This window comes from Galeopterus variegatus, unplaced genomic scaffold (genome assembly GCF_000696425.1).
Source record: "Galeopterus variegatus unplaced genomic scaffold, G_variegatus-3.0.2 Scaffold2786, whole genome shotgun sequence".
In the NCBI taxonomy this organism is placed as follows: Eukaryota; Metazoa; Chordata; class Mammalia; order Dermoptera; family Cynocephalidae; genus Galeopterus; species Galeopterus variegatus.
In genome coordinates this window covers 109,311-122,233 of record NW_007728897.1, presented here as the reverse complement: position 1 = coordinate 122,233, position 12,923 = coordinate 109,311, and the positions used below count along the sequence as shown (strand labels likewise).

The window sequence follows — 12,923 nt, the reverse complement described above, 5'->3', positions numbered from 1 at the left end:
GCATTGATTTTAGGAATGCTTCATATTTTGAGTCACAATAGAAAGGCCAACTTCATTCTCAGGTTATAAAATAATTGTATCTTTTATTCTGGTTCTTAAGTTATACTTAAATATTTCATTTATTTGTAGCTTATCCTGGAATATGGTGTGGGATATAAATCTATTTTTTTTGTTTTCCAGTTGACTCGCCACCTTTCCCGACACCATTTATTGAATTGTTCAACTTTTTCTCATTTTAAGATGCCACCTTTATTATAAAACAAATCCCTGTATGTATTTGGGCTTGTTTGGGGGTTTTCTATTCAGTTTTGGGGGTCTATTCCTGGACCAGTACCACATCAATATAATTGGTTTAAAATCTGGTAGGATTAATTCCCTTCATGTTGCTTTTCTTTTTGGAAATTATGTGGCTATTCTGGCTTATATATTTTTCTATACTGTCTTCAGAATCACCTTTTCTGGTTAGAAAACGTGTTTGCATTTTCACTGGGATGGTTATGAAAATTCAGCTTAGGGAGGACTGATGATGTTTTATGCTGATGTCATTCCATTTAACAACACTTTCCTGGACTTCTTGTGTCTTTTAGAAATGTTAAATTTTTGTTTCATGCTGGACTTGTATATTTCTGATTAAGCTTATTTCTAGTTGTTTAATATGTTAATTGCTATTATAAATTATATGTATTTTCACTATGTCTTATTCCTGGTTGTTGTTTGTATATATGAAAATTATTGATTTCCATATATTAATTTTGTACCCTGCTAGATTATTGAATTCTCTTATTGTTGGTAGTAGTTTTAGAGTTGTTTTTCTAGAGTTTTAAGATATATACTCATATAATCTGAAAATAGGGATGGTTTTAACTCCACAAACCAAATGATATATAATAGTGTTAAAGTGGGCATCTTTATATGGCTCTGACTGTAGTGGAATTGCTTCTTGTGTTTCCCATTAAGCATTATGCTAGCTTGTGGCTTGAGATAGGTTTATTTTACCACATTAAGGAAGTAGCCATTGATTCTTATTTTATTAAATGTTTTATTATGAATGCATATTCAATTTTGTCAAATATCATTTCATTATCTATGGATATGGTCATCTGATTTTTTTCTTCTTATACCTATTAATATGATCAACTTGATTTTTGCCTTGCTACATGCTTCCTACAATCTAGTTTATGGCAACTTCATGACCTTTTGGCTTCTGAATTTTGGCTTCACTTAAAGTTTAAAATTACAGAAATTTATTTTTATAGATATATAAAAAATAACAATTCTTTAATGAAATACAGGTGACTTGGGAGAAAAGGGGGAACGTGGCCCTCCAGGAAGAGGTCCCAAAGGCTTGCCTGGAGCTACAGGTCTGCCAGGTAAGTGTGTTGTATGGCAGGATGAGGTAGTGAAACTGGTAGCAAGTGGACAGTGTGAGTTGAGTAACATTTTATAAGAATTGCTATTTGATCATTTAAGCATATCAAGTGATCATAATGGCTGGCATAGAGTTTTCAAGACCAGCTTTAAGGGATAGTATTTTTTATGTTTACTTTTTGGCGGCTGGCCAGAGCGGGGCCCGAACCCGTGCACGGAACCTTGCTGTCCTAGTGCTGTGCTCTAACCAACTGAGCTAACCAGCCAGTCCCAAGACCAGCTTTAATGAAGAGTTAAATGATCTGTAAATCATATCTACATTCTTTGTGAGAAAATAGATGTCAGGATTTGAAGTTTTAATTTCTTAAATAGATGCTTTAAGAAAAATAGTGTCAAGGTGCAGCCACACTGCATTCATTGTAAAATTCTAAATGAATGGGGTCCTATCCACGTCTAGCCCAGTGATTAGTTTCCTATTTATTATTAGTTTTTAATCTAAAAAGCCAGAGCAGTAGAAAAATTTATCCAAGTTTTCAACTACTCATGTTGCACAGGAAGTAAGGGAAATTTTATTTTAAAACCTTCCCTTTCACACATTCAGACCCTCCAAAAACTCATATCTGGGAAAAAAACCCCAAAAAACCAAAAAAATGAAAAAAACCCTGAATATTCCTCCACATAGTCACAAAGAGCCACACATAAGCCACGTATCACAGCTGCATCGACTCAGGCGACAGGGGAGCCTCTGTGTGAAGAGCCTGGATTCTCTCACTGGGCTTTCTGTTCTCTTTACACAGTGGCTACTCTGTCACCAGAGTCCAGGCTGGAACACACTCAGGCTTTGGGAAATGACTTACAAGCCCAACCACAGAAGCAGCACAGAAGCAGTTTAAGAGTGTGCATGATTGCAGGCTTCCAGCAGAGTCTCTTACAGTGGCTGAGGTAGTGGGTCAGGAAGGCTCTGTCCCCTAGATGTTTGTTGCTGAGGATGGTTGAGGTGAGAGGGATGTGCAGGAAAAAAAGAAAAGCAAGGTGTCACTCTCTTACACAGTGGATTTTGGAAAACTTAGTTTAGGGAAACTTAGGAAAAGGAATTACCATTTTCTAATTTTGCCAGAGGCTTACATATTTAATTACAGCTATAATTGTCACCAAAAACTTCATTGCTTTCCAATTATTCATTTCATTGCTCCTGGGTATTGCTTTCTCATTAAAAAAAAAAAAAAGAATACATTTGGAGATAACTAAAACACTGTCTTTCTAAAACTGATTCTTGGGTCTGTCGAGATGTTTTCACAAGTGAATACATTTTTGTGATTGGAAAAGGAAAGAAAAGGAAAGAAAATCTGGTTGAAACTCAGATTTAGAGATTTTAGTACCTGATGAAGTCTGGATTCATGGATGGATATTTAAAAGACAGAAAAAAAGGAAATAGAATTTACTGAGTGCTTTTCTCCTACATCTGTGTCAGCAATGGCAGCAGTAAGCTGATAAAACGTCATCATCACAACTTGCTTAATTATCTATATATTTATAGGAGAGCTTATCAATTTCTCCTTTTCTCATTTTATTGACTAATCATTTAGTTCTTGAACCAATGCCTTGTACTATTGGCAACATTTTCTGCTACTGAATATATATCATGTTTTCTAATGAATCTTACTTTCAAAAAACTCTGTTGGTAAAACACATGCTAAATTTAATAATGGGAAGGTTGAGGAAGCCCCGCTGTGCACATGCGTGTCCCAGCCTGGCATGACGGAGCGCAGTGTTTCCCGCGTGCAGTAAACCACTGGGGGAGCTGAGTGTCACTGCGAGGGTAAATGGGGGGCTCCTCAAACAAAAAAATCATTCGATCATCCATGGGTAGGCAAAATGGTACTGTAGGATGAGCTCATCATTTGCAGCCCTCTGGGGCCCGCACCTGTTTTCCCTTAGGAAAAGAAACTAAACGTGTCCTGGCTGGTCTTGGATTTAATACTTGAATATGACTTGTTAAAACATTTTGTGGACTCCCTTTTTTAGGACTCCTAAGACCAGCCCTTTCTCTTTTCCTTTCCTCCTTTGGCCAGTCCTTGCTGGCCCTTCCTGGTGCCACCTCCCGAATCGCCGCCCTCCTGGGACTCCAGCACACCCTCTTTCTCTCGCTCGTCAGCTCTCGTTTTCTTCCAGCTTCTCACGTGAATCTCACTCGTCTTGCTTTCCTTCTTCTGGTTACTTTGTCCCAACCGCCATAGTCTCTTTTGGGCTTTTGTTAAATTTAAATCAAAAGGATATACGACATTATTTAGTGAAAAATCTTGAGTTCCAGATAATTTTTCAAAAATATAGGCTAACTTTCAAAAGCACAGCTGCTGGAGAGGAGGATTCTGTCCACGTGAGCGCACACGCGCAGGAGCTGCGCTTTCCCACGCTCCCTGGGGTACCAGCGGGGGGCTTTGGTTTTAGGTCAGCTCACGTTCTCTTGTCTACACTGTGAATATACTCAGCGAACGATTTCTCAAATTAAGTCCCTGACTAGAAGCTTTTTGGATCTTTCTTCCCTAAAGCTAGTACTCTGAAAATGGGCAGTTTGGAGTGTGGGCTCCACACTTCAAACGTCCTGGGTTCAAATCTTGACTCTGTCCCTTTATGCCTTTGAGCGAGTTACTTAAATTCTCTGCTCCTCAGTTTCTCCACTTATAAAATAGTATTAATAATAACCTCTCTCTGATAGTGTAATTCTGAGGATTAATGAAACTCAATCCATGTAAAGTGCTCAGGACAGTTTCTGGCTATAGTAGGTGATAAAAAATATTTGATTATTATACTGTTATTAATATAACAATCTACTTTCTGCTTTTTGAGGTGGATGAAGGAAAGCTAAGGGCAAACCTGGACCCCAGTTAAGCCCTTGCAGCCTTTTCTCCTGTTCTTGATTGGCAGTAATATGTTACTCTTCTATCAGCACCACCCCTAATGCCCTAGACCTTTTCTCCAAAAAAATCAACTTCAACTCCAAATCACAACACTAAGTAAATCATTTCACTGGTTATTTATACACTGAGAGGCTAGACTGTTTTTTATTTCCTGGTAGAGCTTGGAATGTGATTAGGAATGCGATTTCTGGTCTCCAACAAACATAATAGTAATAGGACTTTAAGACCTGAGAGAACCTTCAATAGAACTTTGTGAAGGAACTTTTCCAGAAACTTCTTGATAAATAAACATCTTACCTAAAAGAAAAAGTGTACAGAACAGGATTCTCTGTCCTTCTTGTTGTTTTTGGGGAATGAAAAAAAAAAGATCATTTTATCATTCTTTGTACTACCACATCTGACATATTTGAAAAAAATGTTATTAGAATTCCTTTATTCTTTCTGCACAGTTTTAGTACTCTGTCTCCCCGCTACAACGGTGTATCGCTCACTTTGTGCAGTGTTAAGTACTACATGCCCTTTGGGGTTGGAATGCACATTGCACATTGTGGACCATAGATGATTATTATAACCATTGTGATGACTATCATTTTGACTATAGTGCTTTGTTTCAAAAGTACACGTACATGATCTAGTTTGTTTCTCACAGCAAGGGGTAGGCAGAGCAGATATTTATGGTGTGCAGGCCCTGGAGCTGCCAGGGCTCACACACTGTTTTTACACATACTGTCAGCAACTCTACCTCATTGCTTCAGTTTCCTCCTCTGCCGATGAGAATAACCTCACCTACCTTATGGAGTTACTTAGGAGGGTATATGTACATGTAAAGCACTTGAAACAGTGCCTGGTGTATGGCAAACACTCTGCAGTTTAGCTGTTATTGTTACTGCTCTTCTTATATTTGAGAAAATACAGACTTCCAAAGTCACACACCCTGACAAATGTCTCTCAGGTATAACAAGGCAGATATTCATGCTTCCTGAGTCCAGGTTCACATAATGAACAAAACGATGAGCTGGTTGTCCAACGATAAGATTAGTTTGTCTTTGCCACCCTTGCCATGTGACATGGGCACACCCCATAGCCACTCAGTGTCTCCCTTGCTTTTCTGCCTCTCTCAAAGAGCCATGCCAATCCCATTAGAGATCCCTGGGACTTTAGTCTCCCCTTTGCCATCAGTTTCTTACCACAGGCCAGTTAGTGCTGGTTGGGTTGTCTCCTTAAGAGTAACTCTCTATGCATGCACCCACTGAACTTGCCCACATGGTACCAGTTCCTTAGCACTCTGGGATTTTAAGGAAAAATATTTAACAATGGGTCCTGACTTCCTCTTTGTGCATTCAAACTCACTGGGGAAAGGAATAAAAAATGACGAATCATATGTATGTGATCACTAGGAAGGTGACTTGTGGTCTGAGATGCTTTTCCTTTCTTGGACGTGGAAGTTATAGCTGGCTTTCTGATGGGCCACACCAGGCCACAAGGCTATTCAGTTTTCTTGTGCAACGTTTGCAGATAGGTGAGCTTTGCTTGCAAGTATTGAGTGAAAAACAAAAACAAAAACAAGCATTCAGTTTTGGTTTAAGTTTTCCAGTAGCCACTTATACTGTTTTCATTGCTGCTGCTCTTTTATTTGGTTGTGGGAAATTATATAAACCAATTTGCATCAATTCCTTAAACATATACTGCTTTGTCAAATACCACAAAGGTAAGCTCAGTATAAGAAATATAAGAAAGTCCCTGGGACATACAAAAAGTTTACATAACTAGTGGATTAATAATTAAATGCTATATTTAATGCTGAAAATTATTTGCAACTTTTAATTTATTATTATTATTTTAGACTGCATCAATTAATTATCCTTCAGAATATTCCTGCCAGGATTAGCCTCTGTCGGTGTGACATGACTGCCCTCTAGTGTTTACTGAGAGAATGATATGAATATTCACTTTTAAAAATCATGAAATGTTTGGCAAAAACATTTTTATAATCCTTGAAATTTCAGAAAATTGTATAACCATTAGGCATTTAGTGTAGCTAACACACAGATGAGGAAGGAAAAGCAGAATGAGAACACTTCAGATTCATGCTTTCTCAAGAATTGCAAAGTAGTTTATGGACATTCATTAATGTGGCTGCTGGACTAAACATTTATGCTCACTTTGTGAGCTTCACTTCTTGAATGACTTGGACTGTGACACTTGGACTTACACCAAAATGAGGGTCCCACACAACAAGGTTAGGCTCACCAGAAACTGACAACCTGTTAGCTGACAGGCTGTTTTTTCCTTTGGCATTTCTAGAGGTCAAAACCTCAGAAAAATATCTTAGTTCCTTATGATAGTTAGAGCTCTGGAAAAATCAATACTACTCTCTGTTACCATGCCTCTTTTTACTTCCTGGTCAACTCAGGCCCAATGAATTAAATAAACAAATGACAACAACCAAACACACACACGCACACACACACAGAGACAGACAGACACACAGACACACACACCCCTCTGCAGAGTTAGTAAGTCAATAGGTATGGAAATACAGTTAGGTTAGAGTAGTGGTTAAGGGTACTCATCCCTAACTTCAACGCTTTCTAGCTCTCGGACCATGGACAATTATTTAACCTTCCTAATTCTCAGTTTACTCATGAGGAAAATAGAATCAATAACGAGCAGAGTTTATGGAACATGGTAAAGGGAAAGCAAGCATTTTTATTAAGTGTTAGTGATGAAGGTGATGATGATGACAACATCATCCAAAGCTACAAAGGATAAATCGCTGCATTTGCCAAAGGCAGAATTGGACTAGATGTGCTTTTCATAAAATAAATCAAGGGTAGACAGGATGCCTTCATCAGATCTTTCCTTAAAGGATGAGTAGGAATTTGGAATAAACTCAGCAAGTTAAAAACACTTTTGGAATGTATTGAAATGTGGGAACTAAACATAAAAATCCAAAAAGTGTTCTTTCTGCTTTTAAATATTATTTGCATATTAGAGAATAAATTTCCTTCAATTTAAGATTTTAGGCAGGGGGCTGGCTCTACAAATGTTAAAGAAAGTTTGAATTAGTTGCTAACATTAAAAAATTGAGAGATGTTTATTTAAAAACTCAGCTTCCTGGCTTTTCTTGAAAATTATCAGAAGTTCTGACAACACAGGCCCGTATCCCCCATGGCAGTGGTTAGACGGAGCAGCGCTGCTGCCAGGATCCACTCTCGTTTACCACAGGCCTCACTCTTCCCTCTTGTCTCCCCAACACTGATGTGGAATATCAATGGCCAATTTTTGTTATACTTGTACTATACGTTTTCTTCTAGTAAATTTCTTAATCCAGGCCCCATTTTTTTTTTTTTTTAACAGCATTAGGGGTCAGCACACTTTTTCTTTAAAGAACCAGATCTCTTGGCTTTGAGCATCATGTGGTCTCTGTTGAGGCTACTCACCTCTGCCCTTGTAATGCAAAAGCAGCCACAGTCCAATGACAATGCCTGTGTTGTAATGAAACTATTTACAAAAACAGGATTTGGCTGATGCTTGTCCAACCCTGAGCTACATGATCCCTGTGCTTATCTGGTTTTCCACCTCTCCTTTGGGCATTTTCTCTTCCTAAGCTTGATTTGATTTTGTTAAGGCAGACCTGGTATGTCTCAGTGGGGACATTCCTACTGATGAGGTGCATGAAAATCACCTTTTATATGCATTTAGATCTGGCCCATCTTGTAAACCTTAAAAAAAATCAATTTAATCTTTAACTGCTGCAAGTGTCAGGGGATCTAAATAGGCTCTGCTAAAGGCACGGTTCTGCTACACCTTATCTATAGATGCAGCAGATCAAGGAGAAGGGCCTTGCCAGTAGGAAAAAATGCATAATTATCTTCTTCATCACAACTTATAGGATAAATTAAGGGAAATTACTTAAACTTCTGCCTACCTACAGCCTTGAGATGGATAAATTCAAAGATAATTATTCTCCCTTAAAGCTTATTAATGCTTTTCCCTATGACATTGCTGTGTGTGAATCTAGTTGTAAGCACAAGAGGAAGAATGAGATGCTATATGTAAAATGCGGTCTTTAACCTACTATCCTTCTGAAAGTATGTGAGATATATGTAATAAAATCACTTAACAAGACCAAACCACTAAGACCGACAAGAGACATATGTGATAAGACCACTAAAATAGGAAAAGGAAAGAAAGAAAGAAAGTACCTAAACCTATGTAAATATGTAATTGACCAGGTAGATTTGGCTTTCAGTTTTTTTGCTGAATGGCCAAGGTCAGGATGGCTGAGCTTAAATGAAGATCTTTATCGTGCTATATTATCACGGCATATACGATAGGTTTAACACTGATTTTTCATAGCTGCCTTTGCAATAATAGTATGAAACTGCTAGTGCAATGCGGTAAATGTTCAACAGAAATTCTCTCTGTTACGGGGTGCCATGCCTCAGAAAATGTGCCCCCTTGTGTGAAACAGACTATCTTTGAAAATGACACATGGAAGAAATGTTCCCAAGGAACTTGCTATGGTGAAATTTATATTGGGGTAAGCCCCTAATGAGAAGAATATCATAGAATTTTCTAGGGCACATGGCACACTCTTCTAAAAGACATTAATCAATAATATCTCAATGATTGTAATAATAGCCCCCATTTATCAGGTACTTTCAATCATGGAATTTAATTTATAAGGAATGCATTATGCCATCTTGTAGATGAAAAAACTGACAGGTTAGTGAGTTGCTAACGTAACAGTATTCATAAGTGGCAGAACTAGAACTTAAAGCCATTTGTCTATTTCCAAAACCCGTGTTTTCAACCACTGGGCGAGGCTTCTCCCCCTACAGGTGTTGCCCCCCCTTTAGAAATAAGGGATGCTGCTATTGCAGCACTGTTCAGAAGAAACATAATGTGAGCAAAAAATGTGAGTCGCATGTATGATTTTAAATCTTCTAGTAGCCACATTAAAAAGATTAAAAAATCAGGCGAAATTAATTTTATTAATTTAGTTTATTTAACCCACTGTGTGCAAAATATTACCATTTTATCATGTAATTAACACAAAAATTGTTCATGGAGTACTTCACATTTTATTTTCATACTAAGTCTTCAAAATCCAGGTGTGTTTTATACTTCTAGTTCATCTCAATTTGGCCCAGCCACATTTCAGTGCTCTAGACATGTGGCTAGAGGCTACCATGTTGCACAGTGCAGTTCTACTGATGGAAATGTGGGTTAGATATGCTGAGGGACATTTCTACTTTTAATTTTTATGAAACCCAACTACAATGAAGGGATTTAATTAACTTAATTTAACTTCATCATTATCATCATCATTAGCCATCACCCATCATTTCCGAAAGCATTTATTAAGACCCTTCTCTGCACACTGTGGGGGTACAAAGGTCCAATGCCTTTTGCCGGTTTGCAGCTATGAGGAGTCTCCTGTTCACATGTGCAATCTTTTGTGTGTTTCAGGTGATCCAGGCCCTGCCAGTTATGGGAGAAACGGCAGGGATGGTGAGCAAGGCCCCCCAGGGGTGGCAGGAATTCCTGGTGTGCCTGGCCCGCCTGGCCCTCCTGGCCCTCCAGGTTTCTGTGAGCCAGCCTCCTGTACCATGCAGGCTGGTCAGCGAGCATTTAGCAAAGGGCCTGATCAGTCAAAGGCTTAGGGCTGCATGGCTGTCTGCATAAACCATGACTGGTGAAGGAGCTTGGAAGAGAAACACCACCCGAAGCTGGGGCAAAGATGTCAATGTATTACCTGCCACATGATTACAGAAGTCCTACTTGACAATCTGTTTAGACAATGGTGCTATTCAAGTCCTCTTTCCTTTTTCTTGGAAGGAAGACAGCAGAGTTATCATTAAAAACAAAACAAAATAAAAAACCCTCCCTTTAAATAAATTTATAATCCTATTCCCAGGACCTTGAACTTCAGTGTGCTACACATATGTGATATATTGTGGGCCACTGTGCCAATAAACAAAAACAACAGTTTGGTTTACCTCAGTTGCAGTAGTTATTTTCATTTTTTATTCAGATGTTGTTCTTAGCTTATTGTTTTAGTTATACAGAGGATGACTAGACTAGTTCTGAAGACACCCCACTACATTCAATAGAATTGGTGCTTACGATCCCTGTCAATGTGCTCTCTCGGGAGTGGCAGGAAAGGGCTGTGTCACCCGAAATGATTTCCTTAAGTCACATGTTGGTTTTCATCTTCAGCCTGAATTTTTGTTGTACTGTACCCAAAACCTGTTAATATTTTGAGTCCTTCTATGTTAAAGCGAAGAAGGAATTTTAATACCCTGGCATTTATAAGTTTTATTGATGAGATTATTTATTTTAAAGGTTTGAGGTTACATCTCTGGTTGTACCAAAGAAGAAATAAATATGATTTCTTAATCTCTTGCATGTTTTCTTGTAAGTAATCATGTTCAATGAAAAGGAGTCACTGAGCTTATTTAGATACATTAAAATTTTTTAAATTATCTGTATTGTATGTTTATACTATCAGTACTTTTTTCTACACAGAGAATTAAAGTCTTTACTATTCTGTGAAGCATATTACCCTCTGACAGATGTTCTCTCTCTCTCTCTCTCTCTCTTTCTCTCTCTCTCTCTCTCTCTCTCTCTCTCTCTCTCTCTTGAAACCAAAAAGGGGAATTGTAGCTCCTTGTCAAGAAGATAAGAAACAACATATTTGGTTTGAGAGTTACTGTAGACCCAGGAGGGTGCGTGTGTGTATGCATGTGTGTGTGTGTGTGTGTGTGTGTGTGTGTGTGTGTGTTAGGGTGTGGGGAGAGCTTCTTGGACCTTTTTGAGATTCTAATAAAAGCAATGGACCATACCCCAGAAAAACGCACAAGTACATATACATATATATTTTTGCATATTATTTCAGACATTTCATGGACTCTTTTAAATCTAGCCTTGTTTGGTTCCTAGGTTAAGAACCTTCATTCCAGTGGTTTGTTATCTCCCTCCTACTCAGAACTTCATTGCTGCAAAAATGATTTGTTTCACTATTTCTTATAAGCTTTATAAAGGCAGGTCAGCTAAAGCACTGTATTCTTAACAATAAGATAGTTTTTTTCCTGACCACTCAACCACTTTATAACTATTATAATCATATTGGTTTGCTGTTTCATCAACATCTACTTGAACTATTAAAAGGATATAATGTACACATTTTATGTCACAGTAAGTGACTAGTTGCAGGACAAAATAGTCAATATCTTCAGTTAGTTTATAGAACTCAATTCTCTCAAGTTAAGGGAGAGCAAGCCCTACAGGATTTTTTTTTCTTTTTATTTGCCAATTTTTTTAGATAATGTATTATATATACATGTGGGGTATAATGTTGATTTTCAATAATTGTGTAGAATGTGTGGTGGTTAGATCAGCATAGTGAGCTTATTCATCATCACAACGCACAATCATTCTTTCTGTTGTTGACCAATTCCTCATCAGCCCCCTTCCCTCTTCCCCTCCCCTCCCCTTTTCACCTCTAGCTTAACAGGATTTTTGATATCAATGTTTTTCTTGTGTGTACTTTCTATACATTTTGAAATTCTAGTCTCAGTTGTTTTGGTTAAATCAATCAATATGCAATCTGTATTTGGATTTTTAAAAAACTGCTTACAGCATCCACTTCTGTGCTTCTAGCATGAATTGTGCTTAAGATTCCAACTTGGCTACACAAATCAGTGTCATTCACACTGACTGAAAGGATATTCTTCCCCCATTTGGAAGATAATTTTTGGAAATGGAGATATCTATTATAGCTCCCTAAAACAATCTTTATAAAAATAGCAAACTTTTTTAGTAGCTGTGACACATAGTCAAATAAACGTAAAGAAACAATCTTCATGAAAGTGCTTTTATTTTAACTGAAGTTACATAATTAAGTACAACAAAAGAAAAATTAGGTAATCAAATAAACATGTTTCTTAGTTCTATAGTATCACATTAGTAAGAAAATTTTAAAAAAAATAAATTTTCAAAGAAAAGTTCCCTCAACTGTTTTACAAACCTGATATATATAAATTCTGTACAACAAACTCCACGGATACAGTAAGGAACATTGGGAATAACTACTAACAAATATATTATGCAAAACGAGCACATTCGGGTGGGAACAATGCATTATAAATTTCAGTTAAGTGAAATAGTTTACAGAAGCAGTTGATAACCTGACTGAGAAACTGCAAAGAAAAGTGTCCAGCAAATTCTCTCTATGGGAGTTGATAAATATTGAATTAGACCAAGTATATCTCTCTACAAAATAGAAATTTGGAAATCCTCTTTGAGATATTTTAAGAAGTTGGATGAAGTGTCAACTAGAGCACTCGCCAAGAGAGGAACATGCAAATAAAGTTGGTTAGAAACTGGCATGTTCATGAAGAGCAAATGATTTCTCATTTATTTCTAGTCAGTGCTTCTATGGCAGCATGATATGGTTTCTTCACAAATATCTGACAGGTTGGCTAAGAACTATGAAAATCACTTCCCAGCCTGAGCATCTAAATCCACTGGCATGGTTTTGGGTAATTGGCTTCTGTCTACCAGAAGAGTATGAATGAGTAGTTATATCAGGATAGGTGATTGATTTGATTATTTATGGATACTTTA

The 12,923-nt window shown here is 37.6% G+C and overlaps 1 protein-coding gene across 2 annotated transcripts in view; it reads left to right on the top strand.

The window, feature by feature from the left end:
- COL9A1 (collagen, type IX, alpha 1) overlaps window positions 1–10,780 on the top strand; it is a 100,343-nt gene extending 89,563 nt beyond the window's left edge. For both annotated transcript variants that reach the window (XM_008582986.1, XM_008582987.1), the window contains 2 exons: window positions 1,293–1,370; window positions 9,765–10,780. In XM_008582986.1, coding sequence (XP_008581208.1) covers window positions 1,293–1,370; window positions 9,765–9,958 — 272 coding nt within the window. In that variant the 3' untranslated portion in view covers window positions 9,959–10,780. The remainder of the gene's footprint in view (window positions 1–1,292; window positions 1,371–9,764) is intronic.
- Window positions 10,781–12,923: the final 2,143 nt, after the last annotated feature.